Source organism: Musa acuminata, chromosome BXJ3-4 (assembly GCF_036884655.1).
Source record: "Musa acuminata AAA Group cultivar baxijiao chromosome BXJ3-4, Cavendish_Baxijiao_AAA, whole genome shotgun sequence".
Taxonomy (NCBI): Eukaryota; Viridiplantae; Streptophyta; class Magnoliopsida; order Zingiberales; family Musaceae; genus Musa; species Musa acuminata.
This window is the reverse complement of record NC_088352.1, coordinates 33774351-33790866: the sequence shown is the minus strand read 5'-3', so window position 1 is coordinate 33790866 and position 16516 is coordinate 33774351. Positions and strand designations below refer to the sequence as shown.

Here is a 16516-nt window from a genome sequence, read left to right as displayed (position 1 = left end):
ATATATATATACATATACATATATATATATATATATACTGATCAATAATATATTTTTTAAATCTGAAGAAAATAATGATATCATGAAACTTTATATATAATTATATGAAAGATTGTTTACGGTCATAAATAGATTTTTAAAATTTACAAACTAAAAATTTCTTTTCTTTCTTTGTGACTCATTTATTTTGTTTAGTATAAATTTCTTCATATAAATTCCTATTAAAATAGTCTTATATCCATTTGATGTAACTTTTGATTTTAATGAGTTACTAAGATTATAATGATTCTTAATAAGTCATTTTTAGAAACTAAAAATATCTTATTATAGTGAATGTATTCTTTCTAAGTAAAACTTTTGACCACAAGTTTAATATTAATCTTTGTCCGTTGAAAAAAAAATAGTAGTAAAAGTCGATTATCTTGAGGGAAAAAGAATTAGGAGTGGGCATAGATCGAAAAGATCGAACCACTATAAATCAATTTGTATTTATTTTCTTAATTATAACTTTTGCTTATAATTACTTACTTATTATCATTCAACCCTCATTCACACTTAATATTTGATTAATTATGTTTTTGATACAAATTTTTTTATCAAGTTTTAAGACGATTAAAATTTATTATAATACTAATTCAACCCCCGTCCCTCCTCTTAGTGTCGTTAAGCTCTTAACATATCCAAATTGATTTATTAACTTAAATCAGTTCAAAAAAATTTAAAAGTAAGAACAAAATTGATATTTATGAAAAAAGAGATGTCATCGGGTAAAAATAAATAGTGGAGCGTTATTTGATAAATTGTTCTAAATATTTCATCTAGCTATGCAAGTTTGCCTTATAAAAAAGGTACGCCTGCTACATCCATGTCTTTTCCAAACCATTATTAATTTTATTATTTCTGTCTACCACAATTAGCAAGTTCACACATACCCAAAGATAATAAATTTTATTAGTTTTGCCGATAGGAGACCATTGTCATATTGACAGCTTTGGCAAGGTGGAAAATGCCATAGGACGTAGAGGGAATCGTTGCTGCCAAGGGATGCTTTTGGAATTCAAGAACATATGGTTTCGGAGTCGATGAAAAAATTTTGATTCGGGAGAGACGTTCCAGATATGCAACTTTGAGACCGTCCGAAAAGAGCTCGACACTACACGTGAAGGACATTGAAAGGTTGTACCAGTGACACTCTGCCGCTGCAGTGTTGTCCGTCGTATCTGTCAATAAGAAACATGTGCTTGCAACAGAAGTAGATGGGTCAAAGGAGCCATGAGGAGGTTGAAACATTGATGAGGACGACGATTAGTTTGGTTATATTGGATGTACTGTCTTACTAGATGGCATACTGGTATCCACCTTTAGCTTCAGTATCTTGTCCAAGCTAGGGAGATACGTGGAATCTATTGATGATTTTGAGCTACAGATAACTATGAGGGAGGGTAAAGTCACTCGGGGAGATTTAAGAGGGCTACGACTGTCACCGTAGACATGTACAAGATGTGATTAACTGTTGATAAAGTTGTTCTTTAAAATCCTAAGGTTCCACAAAGAAAATTCATCTTCAACTAGTCAGTACATCATCTTCTTTAGATGATCTATTTCAGCTTATGCATTGCGGAAGAATATATCAATCAATATTTTAGTGATTTGTAGACGATAGCATTTGATCTAGCATCTCGGGGTGACTTGACACAATCTTTATCAATGAATGCGATGCAGCACCTTCCAAGTCATCTAGAGGTTGATTGATTGCCCTTTGGTGCCTATCAACTTTTTATGTCCTTCGATTTCTCCTCTTTCACGTGCCTAATTACTCTAGTTGTGTTTGGCTGATTCATATAAAGAAATACAAGCTAGACTAGTCTAGCTGATCCCGAACTAAGTAGGAGTCAATTTGGTTTCTTATGATCATGCCTGTGATGAATGAATGCTGCACGGTTTTGTTTTGTTTGATGATGTTGAGGACCGTTGGATGGATAGACAAATCATGCATATTATTTTTACGATTACCCGTCCATCTGTTCTCCACATCTTCCACTTAAGCTGATTTGATACATGGCATGCTATATTGCATGTAGGGTTCACTAAATATTGGGCTTGGCAAGTAATAGTCATGCCAAAGGTAGTCGCTTGATTCTTGGAAATTGAGAGTCCCGCTCCAATGGTTAGAGGCCGCTGAAATAAAAGACTTTGAGGATGTGCACATAAAATGGGCTCCATCAATATGGTCAGGTATAGCTCAGGAGGTGATGCGAACAAATCGATGGGTACGGCGAACAAATTTTATTCGGGGAAAGGAGACACAAATAATTTATCAGTTGACGCACAATTTTCTTCGGGGCCTATTAGTGGGCTCCACCAGTATTTCATCTACTTTTTTTTCTTTTTTTTTTCTCTGGTTCTGATTTTTTTATTAAAAGAAAAAGATTATTTAAAAAAAATTATATCATGAAGATAGACGTCATCAACAAATCAATATTTTTAAATGTACATAATTTTTTTTATGACCACTTATTACTTGAGAATTCTGCTAATAGATTTTTGTTTCTTAATATATTATCAACCAATTCATCAACTCCCTTGTCCCAAAGATCAATTCTTTAACTTCCTGGTCCCAATGACTTTTGTTGTTTTTTTGTTTTCGTAGGTTGAGATCTTTATTAGATCATCAATTGATGCCAATTTTGTTTTAAAATGTTCTTAACTACTTCACTTCTAAATCATCAAAAAAAAAAGAAAGTTGGATGTCATTTTATGGACTTATCAGTATGGAAGGAAGCAACATAAGAACCAGCTGTCCAACGTGTGAACCATAAGAAATACAAGTTTGTTTTGATAGATTATATGATGTTAAAGTTATATCATGGATATAATTAAATTTTGATTGCAGTTATCGAACTTTTCTAATTATTTGTCTTACACTCTCTATTATGGTTTATAAAAAGATAGGATCTCTTTGGAATTAAACACATAATTTAACATACAATACATAGATAAACAAATATGCGGATATGTGGATGTATGAATACATAACATGATTGAGAAATTACATATCTTCTCTTTTCTTTCCTTAGTAAACGGGTTAATGAGATATTATAGATTTTCTCTTATATTCTCTTTATTTTTTTATTCATCTATCATAGTAGTCTTGTAAAGGATAGAAAGAAAGGATACGACGAGTCTAGTTCTCCTTACATATCGATATTGTTAGGATCAAGTCAACACTAGGGAGGGGGGTAGGGGAGGGTGAATTAGTGCTTATGCAAAATTACATCAGTTTGAAAATCTTATATTTGATAAAATTGTTTTGACGTATCGGAAAGTAATGAATGTAATGACTTAGAGTAAATATATGGTGGAATGAGCAGCTAAGTAATGGAAGTAAACAGTAAGGAAAGAATACACCGGATTTATAATAGTTCGGTCGTCATGACCTACATCCACTCTCAATTCCTCTTCATTCGAGGCAACCGACTTCCACTAGCAGTCTTCCTTCAATTAGCGAAGACCAACTACTCTTTTACATTCTTTCCAACTATCCTTTTACACTCTTTCTCCTTTTTACGGGTTTAGGAGATAACCCTTACAAGCCTCCCACCTCTTTTGAATGATCTAAAAAACTAGAAAGCAAGGAGCAGGATATTTAGTAATTTTATAACCCATAATAACAATCCCTTTCTGCTCTAATTTATGCTTTTCCATGCAGAAATAGCTGGGGTATTTATAAACCATAAATGACTTTAAAATTAGTGTTAAAAAGTCTCATCTTGAGTTTCCCGAGTTTTAACAGTACCACCACCTATGCTGGGTGATACCATCGTCTACAGCATTGATACTAGGTTGTACCACCGCTTAGACTAGCAGTACCACCACTTTACATTGAGTGATACCACCACCCAGTCTAGCGGTACTACCACCTGACACAGTCTCAGAGAATGTCTTAGAGATTGAGCCTCTAGCGGTGCCATTACCTGGACTTGCTGTGCCATTGCTTGACCCAACGAGTCACTGAATGGGCCTTTCTCTTGGCCCAAAGCAGCCCCAACATAAGCCTAATTAGCCTATAATTGAGTTGGCCTAGTAATACCTGAAACCAACTCAATTACGACCTAAACTAACTCGATTTAGATAAATTATTATAAAGCACGAATTATTTGTTGTCCGACATGTCATTGATTCTTCCGACGTATCATCCTCTCCTTCAGCGTATTGCCCAATCGGTATGTTGACTCCCGTAACTTTCGATCTCCTTGGAGCAATATCCGATCATTCGGTCCGATGCTAGAACTCATGGCAAGCCTTCTGCCGACACGTCGACCATTCCTCTGATCTGACGTTCAATCTTCTGACATATTCACCTTCGGCCCAATATCTAATTCCTTTTACTTCAATCAATTTGTCTCCTTGATCGAAGCTAGTCCTACGTCACTCAAAACATAAATTAGATCATAACATTATCAATTGGTTTCATCATCAAAATCCAAGATTCAGCAATCTCTCTCTTTTTTATGATGACAAACAATTGATGATGAAGTTTAAACAAAACTCTCCCTATCAATATGTCATATTAATAGAACCTTAACTTCAAGTTAAAGCAATTATAATCATAATTATATGGAACACATTATATGTATATCATTGCATTGCATGCATCATTAAAAATATTTCAAATCATCATGATATCAAAATATTAAAATATATTACATCATATATGATCATCATATCTTCTCCCTATTTGTCATTAACAAAAAGAAGTGCAACTATCAAGTTTTAGAGATATAAAAGCTTAGCTATTTAGCAAATTTTTTATCACTTTAGAACATGCAAGCTAGTGAGTCCTTTCTTCTCTTTTGAGAAGTGCAAGCATTTTTTGCTCCCTTTGTAATGTTCGAGGTAGCAATTTTTGTTTCCTTTGCGATGCACAAGCTAATAATTTTTTAGAATATGAAGTTTAGTAAAGTTTTTGCTTCTCTCGGGATAGCAACTTTTTGCTTCTCTTTACAATATGCGAGCTAGCACCTTTTTTGCTAATTTTTTTGTTATGTGCAAGCTCGCAAGACTTTCTCTTTTGAGATATGCAAGCTCGCAAGTTTTGCCTTTCTTTGCAAGCTAGTAATTTTCTTTTCTTGAGATAGCAAGATAGTAATTTTCTCTCCCCCTTTGTTATTGTCAAAAGGAAGGGAAGTTTACAATAAGTGCAAAATTTTTCCCATCACATCATTTTTCAAATTATCAAATGAAATATAATAAGAAAAATTAACTTAATGATGAGATATACAATTCATGAAAATAAATTTTAAATTATGAATATCAAAAGATAAATTATGATTCTTTTTTATAAATCAAATAGTGAAAAGAAGAATCATATTAAACAATCTTGATTCATAAGAATATCAAATTATAATTATCAAAGAATCAAGAATATGATTTGGATAAAACTTTTTTTTAAAAAGCAAAAAGAATCATAGGAGAAAGAAATAAAATATCTTGATTTATGTATAAAAAATCTCAAGTTATCAATATAATGATTTATATATTAAAGAAAAATCTCAAGTTATAATTCAAATATTCATGAATCATAAAAATTACGTTACAATTCAAAAATTCATGAATCAAAATCACAGTATAGGTAAAAACTCATTCAAATAATCAAAATCATTAAAATTATTTTTAAGAGATTCAAAATGACATAAATAGATTTATCAATTTTCTTTTGAAAGATCGATAAGATAGAGATAGAGAAATTTTTAAAATGTATTCACTTTTTAGTTGTTTCAATTTGTGTGATTTATTTCATACAAGCATACATTAGTTTTATATGTCATAATCAACATATGCATCATTGTTTAAAACCGAAAGAGTAAATTTCGTCATAGAAATAATCAAGATCAATAAACTATAAATCATAAAAATCATTATTACTTCAAATCATCATATGTAATTAAATCATTAAATCATCAAGCATGGTTTAAACATAAATTAATTTTAATCAAAATCATTTTATTTACTATAGTAATGCATTTTTCTTCTTTAGTGAATCTAACTCATTACATTTAGTGCAAGGAGTTAACATGCAATTGTCATGCTCATTTTTTATTTTTTAAAATTATTAGAAAGAGAAGCATGAATTTTTTTGTATATATTTTTTATTACTAATTTAAAATCATCAAACAACTCAAGTAATTTCATTGTAATGTAAAGAGGTTTTGGGTAAGTCATTTACCCCATCGTCAACCACCAAGGCATAGTTCACCACCTCTTCTTTGTCAGTTTACTCATCATTTTCGAATGCACTTGATTCGTCTCATGTCGTCTTGAATGATTTCTTTTTCTTTTGTGTGAGCACTTTCTTTAATTATGGACATTCGCTTTTGAAGTGCCCTAGCCGATTGCATTCACAACAAGTTATTTTATTCATTTTAAGTTCATTTTTATTCTTTGATTCTTATTTTATAAATTTTATAAGTTTACTTGTGAGAAGTGTAGGAAAATCTTAGTGGGCATCACATGTCAAGTGGAAGAATATAAAAATAAAATCCTTGAATTTTTCATCGATGTTTATCGTCGTGCGAAGATTGGTGTGCAAAATCCGTGAAACTTAAAAATCACATGTATATTAAATATTATGTTACCTAGGGAGATCGTATATCCCTTAATCCTTATAGATCACTAGGAGAGGATAAAGGAGGTCAAGCGTCCTCCTCTCTAGCGGTGATCCACACAGTAGGGCTACAACGATGCTTCTTTAATCTCCAAACCTACTATTTGAGGAGGATAAGGATAAGAGAATAGGAGATGGAAACCCAAAGAGACTCTAGTCTATGAACCATTAGTTCCCTCATATTTATAGAGGTCCTTTGTCAATTTAACTCTAATAGATCCTATCTTATCGAGTATTTAATCTCCATCCAACTACCAAAACCTATTAGATTAGTGGATTTCTATCCAATAATTTCTCATTAGCTCTTATTAGATCTCATCCATAGATCTAATAATTCATGGGCTTATTAGATATCAATAAGATAGGGGCTCCATCGGATATCTCATATTCGAACCTCTACTCATCGCAATGCCTTCCATATGTGTGTGACCTTCTAGGCTCAATATCGATCTGGTCATAAGTCATATATGTCAAAAAAATTTCTAGGTTAGTGAATTATTATCTCCATAATAATTCGCTTGGCTCATCGACTGTGGACGTAGTAGGCCACTTCGCCGTAGTCCCCAAACTATGGGGGGAATCCAATCCGTTGGACTTATTTATCCTCAATTACCATATATATATAGTCCCTCATTTATCTAATATTCCAAAGATCGTATACTGGGTATGATGCTGTTAGACCTATACAGTTTCTACTCGAGTCTTGCTTTAATCGGATTCTCCTGGAGAACTCTTTCTCTCTCAATCCAAATGACCATAGCTAGGGATTTGTCTAAGCAAGAACGCATGAAATATTCTTCTATTGACACCGAGAGTGGATGATCCTCTATCGATACTTAATAGTCCTCGTAAGGTTGGCTACCACTCTCGATGACCGGTTGTGCTAGATTTGGAATCTCCAGACTTATAAGTCTGGTATCAAAGAATGTAGTACTCATATAGGATATTCTTGGTGTCTCAAATCTAAGAACCAGATACACCAGTAGGACTACGAAATCGTTGTTTGATAATAAGGCATCATCAATCATCTAGCATTTCATAAGCGGATTAATCAGTGAACTCATTCTCAAATGAGCACCTATACTGTATCCCTAGTATCCCCACATGAGCAACTATAAGACAAGCTACTTCCATTATATGGACGGATATACAGCACACCAGTTTGTCCAGTTATCTCAATGTCCCTATCGAGTAACCTATGACCGGGATTATTTAGGATTTGTGTTTTAAGACGAATCGATCTCATTACGATCTGATTCTTATTGCATAGATCCATGGACATCACAATATATTCAAGCAATAGGTAATAAAAAATGATAAAATATCAAATAATAATAATAAGCAAAATGATTGCGTGTCAAGTCACACATTCCATCACTCATATGATTGGCTTGTAATGCACCTATGACTAGAAAGAAGTTATATGTTATCATCACTTGAGCTTTCGCTTGAGTGATCTTCTTTTGTTCTAAGTGCCAAGTCCTTTCTATTCTTTGAAAAGTTATTCTCAAGTTCATCATGTTCATAATGTATCTTGCATATTATTTTATGTCATCAATGAACTAATAAGTTCTTCCAATGAAAAATTGTTTAAGTTCTTTGTCTCTATAGTTATTTTTCAATCTTAGATTTTAGGAAAAGAACATAAAACTTTATTCACAAGTTCAAGATTTGAAAAACTTTTACCAAGTACTTTTAAATTATTGACGACATCCATAAAACAGGTGTATATTTTAATAATAGTTTCACTTGATTGCATACGAAACAATTTGAAATCATGCATCAAAAGATTAATTTTTGAATTTTTAACTCTACTAGTGCCTTCATGTATGATTTCAAGAGTATGCCAAATCTTATAAGCCATTTCGTAAATATAAACTCGATTGAATTCATTTTTATCCAAAGCATAAAACAAAGTATTCATAGCCTTGACATTCAAAGAGAAAGTCATCTTCTCCACATCATTTCATTCGTTCATTGGAAGAGAAGACTTTTGAACTCTGTTTTCAACGATATTCCATAAATCGGAGTTCAATGAAAGCAAGAAAACTCTCATCCAAGTTTTCCAATAAGTATAGTCCGTCTCATTAAACATAGGAAGACGAATGATAGAGTGACCCACTTGAAAGTTGAAAAGAGTCATTTCTCTTGGGTGTTAAATCAAAAGAGAAAAAAATATGGCTCCGATACCAACTATTCATTATTTCTCCCCATTTGTCATCAATAAAAAGGAGAAGTGTAACTATCAATTTTTAGATATACAAAAGCTTAACTATTTAGTTTTTAATGAAGTCATAAAAAATTATCTTGACATTAATAACTCATTATGATTTTAAGTAATATCATATGAATATGAAAACAAATTTTTTTATTGTGGATCTAGATTTATTTAGGTTAGCTTAAACGATTCGTAAAAAAATATAAAAATATAAAATTTGGCATGCAGATTTAAGAAATCTATTTATGACCATAAACAAGCTTCTAAATAATAATATATTAAGTTTTTTGATATTATCACTTACTTTAAATTTAAGAAAAATACTATTACAAAGAAAATAATAAGATATTTGAAAAAGATGAAATATGATATGCTCATGTACATGAAATTGATATGATGATATTTTCAAGTGCTAATTTTGTTAATTGTCTTGATAACAAAAAGTCTACTTTATGATTTGTCTCTCGAGAGACGATTTATAGGAAAAAAAATAAAAGTAATATATTATTATATTATTAATAATGGAAGATGATTTTGTGGTATACTTTGACGTCACTAATCAAATTTTATGGTCGTAAAATTTTATCTCAAGTCTTGGTATGATCAGACTCAATTGTCAAGTCATTAAAGATACTTTGTGATATATCATAGTAACTTTCTTTTCTAAGAATGATAAGTACTATTGTAACTCTATGTATTCTCGTATAAAGTACCTGATGATTAGAGAAAAAGAGTCCAGAAATAACTAATATCAATTAATAATTTGAGTTCTACTATACTTGATCTATTCAATTAAGACGTATTGTCTAAAGTGTTTAAAAGAATATATTCTTACAATTGGATTTTTGAGCAACCCATAAAATATATAGTAATACATATTTGAGTTAATATTATAATGGATATTCTTGTTTATATACTTAAAGTTATTTATTTTTACTATCTTATTCACACTTTTATATATATACATATTATTATTAAATATGATGATAGAATCATCTTGATAAGATAAATTATATGGGTTATTTTATACTATATTAAGAAGAGTTAATAGTGTTATAGTATATAAAAGAAAGTATAATATTGATAATATATAATTGCTATGAATCGTATGGCTAATCAGACTTAATATAGTATTATTATATTTATTAGACTTATTAGCATTTTTTTTATTTTTGTGCATATAAAAGATTTTCAAAATTTAAAATCTAATTAAGTAAAATTATTTTTAAATAAATTTTATTTTATTTATTCTTGATTTTGAACTATTTTGTATCTTATCAATTAATAAGCCAAGTGAAAAAATGATAGATTATGCGATCCTATCTAATTAGGTAAGATATATTATGGATATAATTAGATTTTAATTATTGTTATCAGCTAATATAGAAAAAAAAAAATGATTCCTTAGAAGATGATATTAATGAGAGGAACTATCTTAATTACTTATCCTAAACCCTGTACTCTTAACTACAAAAAGACAAGCATTTGAACCAATCAATTAGAGATTATAGATCTTCTCTCTCTCGTATTCTCTTTATCCCTAAATCCATGGATCTTACATATCGATATAATTGTAAATCTCATATCCAAATACCTGCAAATCAAATAATAATTTTCTGAGCAATATTAAAAGGAATATATTATAAATTTAAAGATATATCATCATTTAATTTTTAATTTTTAATATTAATATTTTTATAAAATAATAATATATTATGATTTGTTAATGCTTACACGATTTTCGTAGGAAAAAGGTGCAAGTTAGGTGTTGAGTCAGATGTTCCTTGTGCTAAGCCATTGTTGTCCTCCACCAATGCACTCATCGTTCTCGTACACTACTTGACGTGGAAGAGAAAACAAATGGCCCGCCTGTCTAAAATGTACCCATCGTTCCCTTGTCCAACTTGTCATGTCGAGAGCAACCGCATGGCCCGCCCGTCGAGCATCTTACAAACCGCCACTCTGCGTGGACACAAAGCACCACTAACACGTTAAGCATGTCGCCGCTGCAACACGACGGAACATAAATAAATTATCACGCCATTTAAGTTCTTTCGTCTGCAATTCTTCAGAAATGGGACTAAAACATGTCCTTATCTCTGCTGCCACTTTTTGTTACCTCCTCAATCTCCTCCTCCTCTTTGTTTGTTGATCCTCGGTTAATCTCATACGATTTGCTTCGTGTCGCTTTCTTTGCTTATTTACTCCTCTGCTGATAATACTTTAATCTAGAAATATTTATCAATTCATAATCAATCGTGACACTCTAATAAAATCCTTAATCATGTTAAAATATTTAATAACTGAAGTTTCTCGATCAAACTTGTATTTTTAAATAGAATATTTTTCGTCAAAATTCTTAAAGATCATTTTTTTTTCCATCCAACGCTCTCATATTTATTTTTTCAATTAGATCTAGTCTTGTGAAGATACCTGTACAGGTCCAATAAAAAAAACCAAAAACTAACCTCATCCTAAACCAAAAAAAAAAAAAAATCACAATTCTCTTGAATTAGATTTAGTCTTCTCCTCAAATTTGACAAGACATTTTTCTCCCTGAGAGTCATATCGACTCTTTAACACGTTTTTAGTCTCTTCCATCTCTAAGGTCTCCCACTAGGAAGTGTCCCTAAGGCTTTTTCCTTGATAGGAAGTGGCCACAAAGAACTCAATCTCTCTTTAGGTGCTCTTTCGGTGATATCACTATAATCGACCCTTTAAAATTTTCTTAGCATCTCTGAAAATCTCAAGTTAGTCCCTACAAACTAACCTCCTTATGATTTGTAACACTTTAGTTTATTTTATTTTATTTTTTGACGTATAACTTACACTAGTTGATTTTCCAATGTATAACTTACACTATTATGTGCTAACATGATTTGATTCTCAAACCAAAGCTCCGTTTAAAGTTGTAGTGACTGATTAATCTAATCCAAATTTATTGTGAAAGGTTTCTGGGTTCCAATACCTATAATAATTAAATTTTCTATTAAATAGATATTTAATATAAATTTCTATGTATTTTAATAAAATTTTCCAACAAAGGAGAAATTACATATTTTGCATTGTTTTTTTTGTGAAAGATTGTGTGAAATTACTTATTTGAGGGGTCCAATAATAGGATAAAATATGGCATTTTCAGTTAGTTAATTTTGAGCCTTATAAGGGTCTAATAACTGTAAATATATCATTTAAATGTAAACAAGATGAGACAAATGGCCAATTAGGGTTCTATTACTCAACAATATTACCTTGAGTTGTGGGGCTGATTTTAATGGAAAAATGAAGACTTTTTGTGGCTAATTTCATCCTTGGAAAAATTAATGGCCCATTAAGAATTTATGTTTTTTTGAAGTAATGTTATATGTGAAATGAGCCTCAAATGAGGGTCATTTAAACCTATCCTTCCCACATTGAAAGAGATTATATTATTTTTAAAAAAGAGATTATATTATTTTTAAAATTATATTAAGGTTTTCTGAAAATTTAAGTCAAAACTCTAAAGTTACACTGATCTTGAAAGAGATTATATTATTTTTAAAAAAGAGGTTAAAATAATTTTTTTCATCTAAAAACTTCCCACATTAAGATATTGAGGAGGGTCTTAAAATGACCTAAATTATAAATTAAAAAAAAACTTATTTATTATTGAATTTCCTTAAATTGATCTCAACCAAACCGAAGAGGAGACTAGAAGGAGAAATCTTGAGAGAAGGGATTAGAGGAGAGAAGAAGTCTCTATTTTTTTTTTTTTTTTTAGCTCAAACGAAAGGACAGCAACCACATCTCACACGAATATTTGATAATTATATTTTCACCAGATAATTATCAAGATCTATGGTCCTCAAATCTTTGATAATTATATTTTCCATGTCAATATTGGAACATATTCTATATCTTCAACCACAAAAAATAAATATTTCAAACTCTTACGTCAATAGATGAAAAAAAGTTACTTTCATACATTCAATAAAAATAAAATTGTCTATTTCAAAGAACTTTATTTACAAAATACTTGAACCTTCCATTAGAAATTTTCCAAATTAATTTGAAGATCGGATATCATTTCTTCTACTTTCATATATGTTTTCCCAACTTGTTTTTATTCATGACTATTATTATTCTCCACATGGATTGATTAGGTTATGTAATAAATGAAGATCATTAGTGATAAAAATAATAAAAGATAAGAATAATCACTGAAGAAGTTTTATTGAAATAATTTTGACTTAAATATATTAACATGTTCCTCTCCTATTTATACAAATTAGAACGAAGGATTTTCATCAACAGAATAAAGGATTTTCCTCAATAGAATAGAGAGATTTTATAAAAAAATCTTATATTCTATCGATTAGGATTTCCAATATTAATCAAACATAATTTACGCCTTGATCGATCATTCCAATATTTCATACACATTTTATTTAAATGATAATTGATAAACTAATGGATATATCGGAGACACTCAGATGCCTCATGTTTTACGAGAGGTGAGTAATGGTACACCGTGAATCAAATAAATGGGGGAACAAAATATCTCCATTATTGTCGAAAAGATATAACGGGCATCGTTGCCGTGAACAAAGACGATAGAAGTGATTGGTTATTATAGTTATTGTCCGACACAGAAAGGAGGAGAGAAGATTTTTGGCCGCATTTGTCATCAATCGACGAAAGCAAGCATCCATCCAATAGGCATCCCAAGGAAAAAAAATCGATGGATCTTGTGATCTGCAGAGCTGATCAACATCCGTAAATACGTGAATACGGTTTATTATGATTGTGAATATGAAAATAAAATTCAAATATCAGAAAGAGAAATTAAGGTTGCTGTCGAAGGTATCAATTATTTCAGGTGGGACTCAGGTTAAGTTATATCCACAGGTTGGTCGGAGAGGAGAGGAGAGGAGAGGAGCGGAGCAACCATAAATGAAGGTCGGTCCCCACGCTCGCCACTCGCACCACTCATCCTCCAAGGGAGGAAACCGAGAGGCGAGGAGAGGAGGCGCTAACGCCAGTGGACCACATTTTCTGCCTTTGTTCATCCAGTAAAATGGATGTCCTCCTGATCTCGTCGTCTTCCTCAGTGTCGGCCACCTCCCGCCGGCTCCGAATGCTTGGTCCATCCAGGCTTCCACCACCAACATCCTCCTCCTTTCCTCCTCGTTCTTTCCTCCGCATATCGGCCGTTAGAATAGAGGAGAAACCTCGTGCCGCGGAGCCCAAAACCAAAACTGCTCCCACATCCACCACCACCACCACCACCACCCCGTATCAGGATAACAAACAGGACTCAGGAATCAGCCAGCGGACCAACCACAGGCCAATTCCTCCCCGTCTCCAGCCAGCACCAGTGTCACGGGTACGAGCAGCACCCTCCCCGCAGGCGATCTTTTGCAACGCACTCGACGAGCTCATCAATAACTTCATTGATCCACCCGTTCTCCGTCCCTCCGTCGATCCACGCCACGTCCTGTCCAACAACTTCGCTCCAGTGGACGAGCTTCCTCCGACATCCTGTCCCGTGGTCCGGGGCGCCATACCACGCTGCCTCGCCGGAGGCGCCTACATCCGCAACGGACCGAACCCTCAGCACCTTCCCAGAGGGCCTCATCATCTCTTCGACGGAGACGGCATGCTCCACTCGCTCCTTCTCCCCCCGGCAGGGAGCGACGGAATGTCCCCCGCCATCCTCTGCTCCCGCTACGTTCGCACTTACAGGTACCTCCTCGAGCGCGATGCGGGCGCCCCTGTCCTCCCCAGCATATTCTCCGCCTTCCACGGAGCCGCTGGTATGGCGCGCGGCGCTGTTTCTGCCGTCAGGGTACTGACGGGGCAGATGAACCCGGCCGAGGGGGTGGGCCTCGCGAACACTAGCTTGGCCTTTTTTGGTGGCCGACTCTACGCTCTGGGCGAGTCGGACCTGCCCTATGCCGTGCGCGTGTCTTCAGATGACGGCGACGTTGCCACGCTGGGCCGCTGTGACTTCGAGGGGCGGCTCTTCATGGGGATGACCGCCCACCCCAAGAAGGATCCTGTCACGGGGGAGCTGTTTGCCTTCCGTTATGGTCCCGTCCCTCCCTTCCTCACTTATTTCTGGTTTGACTCCGACGGGAACAAGTCGGGAGACGACGTGCCCATCTTCTCGATGCGGCAGCCATCGTTCCTGCATGACTTCGCAATCACAGAACGATACGCTATCTTCCCAGACCTCCAGATTGTGATGAAACCGATGGATATGGTTCTGGGCGGGGGTGCGCCGGTAGGGTCGGACAACGGGAAGGTGCCTCGCATCGGAGTGCTCCCTCGCTACGCCACCTCCGAAGCAGAGATGCGCTGGTTCGAGGTGCCCGGCTTCAACCCCGTCCACGCGCTCAACGCGTGGGAAGATGGGGACGAGCTAGTGCTGGTGGCCCCCAACGTCCTCTCCGTCGAGCACGCCTTGGACAGGATGGAGCTCGTCCACAGCTGCTTGGAGATGGTGCGGATTGACCTTGGGAGCGGGGCCGTGTCGCGGACACCGATGTCGGCGGCCAACATCGACTTTGGTGTCATAAATCCTCGTTATATGGGCCGGAAAAACCGCTATGCCTACCTTGGGGTGGGTGATCCGATGCCCAAGATATCTGGGGTCGTCAAGCTCGACTTGACATTGGCCGGCAAGAGCGACTGCGTGGTGGCTCGGCGGGACTTCGGTTCAACCTGCTTCGGAGGAGAGCCGTTCTTCGTGGCCGATGGGGAGAGAGAGGGGGAGGACGAAGGGTACGTGGTTTCTTACGTGCACGACGAGGGGAGTGGCGAATCGAGATTCGTGGTGATGGACGCTCAATCGCCGGACTTGGACATCGTTGCGGAGGTCCTGCTGCCGCACCGTGTTCCTTACGGATTTCACGGGCTCTTTGTGTCTCAGGCTGAGCTACGATCACAACGCCCGTAGAAATGATCACTGCATGGGTATACGATCTAAGCAGACAGTAACACTCGACAGACAAGGATGGTGTGTCATGCTTCAGCAGGTACGCTGACGATGACCGTCGACGACTCCGAAAATAGTGTAAACAAGACTCCTTATATGTCCCCTCTATGCTATAGATACTTTCACGTGATATAATGTTTGTCTTCGTGATGTTCATTATACCTACCGTTGCAATTAAAATATTGGCAGCATTCACCAACATAAGCGATTACCAAAACATGGAGGGAATGAATGTTCAACGAAACGAAGACCAAAGAGCTAAGCATCAAGTGTCCATTTCATTCGATGTATAGAAGATAGCGTGAAAGACATGGAGCATCTCGATTGATAATTATTATTAAAGCTAACAAAAAAAAAAGACAAAAAGATTGATGGGACGTGCATCGAAAAAGACAACACGAAACACAGTCTGGAAATAATCGTATCAACCTGAAAGGTAATCATATCGCTTCTTATAGAGTTGTTCTGATGTAAATCTTTGATGATTTTACACAGCTCAACTTTGATTACTTAAAAATTATCATTACCTAATTAAAAACGCCTTGCATCGAATATTTTCCAAGATAAAAGACCGACTGCTTCCGTAGGTCCAACTTAATACCTTAAATCGCTCAAAGGGTCTAAGTGGACAAAAGAATTGGCTCCAGCATAAGTG

General features: G+C 34.8%; 1 protein-coding gene across 1 annotated transcript; it reads left to right on the top strand.

Moving 5' to 3' along the window:
- The first annotated feature begins 13773 nt into the window (after window positions 1-13773).
- Window positions 13774-16022, top strand: LOC103982044 (9-cis-epoxycarotenoid dioxygenase NCED1, chloroplastic). The gene has a single exon (XM_009398842.3). The coding sequence runs from the start codon at window positions 13939-13941 to the stop codon at window positions 15820-15822; it is 1884 nt and encodes a 627-aa protein (XP_009397117.2). The 5' UTR covers window positions 13774-13938; the 3' UTR covers window positions 15823-16022.
- Window positions 16023-16516: the final 494 nt, after the last annotated feature.

What these genes read in the sequence shown, in the direction of transcription:
- LOC103982044 (XM_009398842.3), top strand. Translation starts at nt 13,939, where the DNA reads ATGGATGTCCTCCTGATCTCGTCGTCTTCCTCAGTGTCGGCCACCTCC.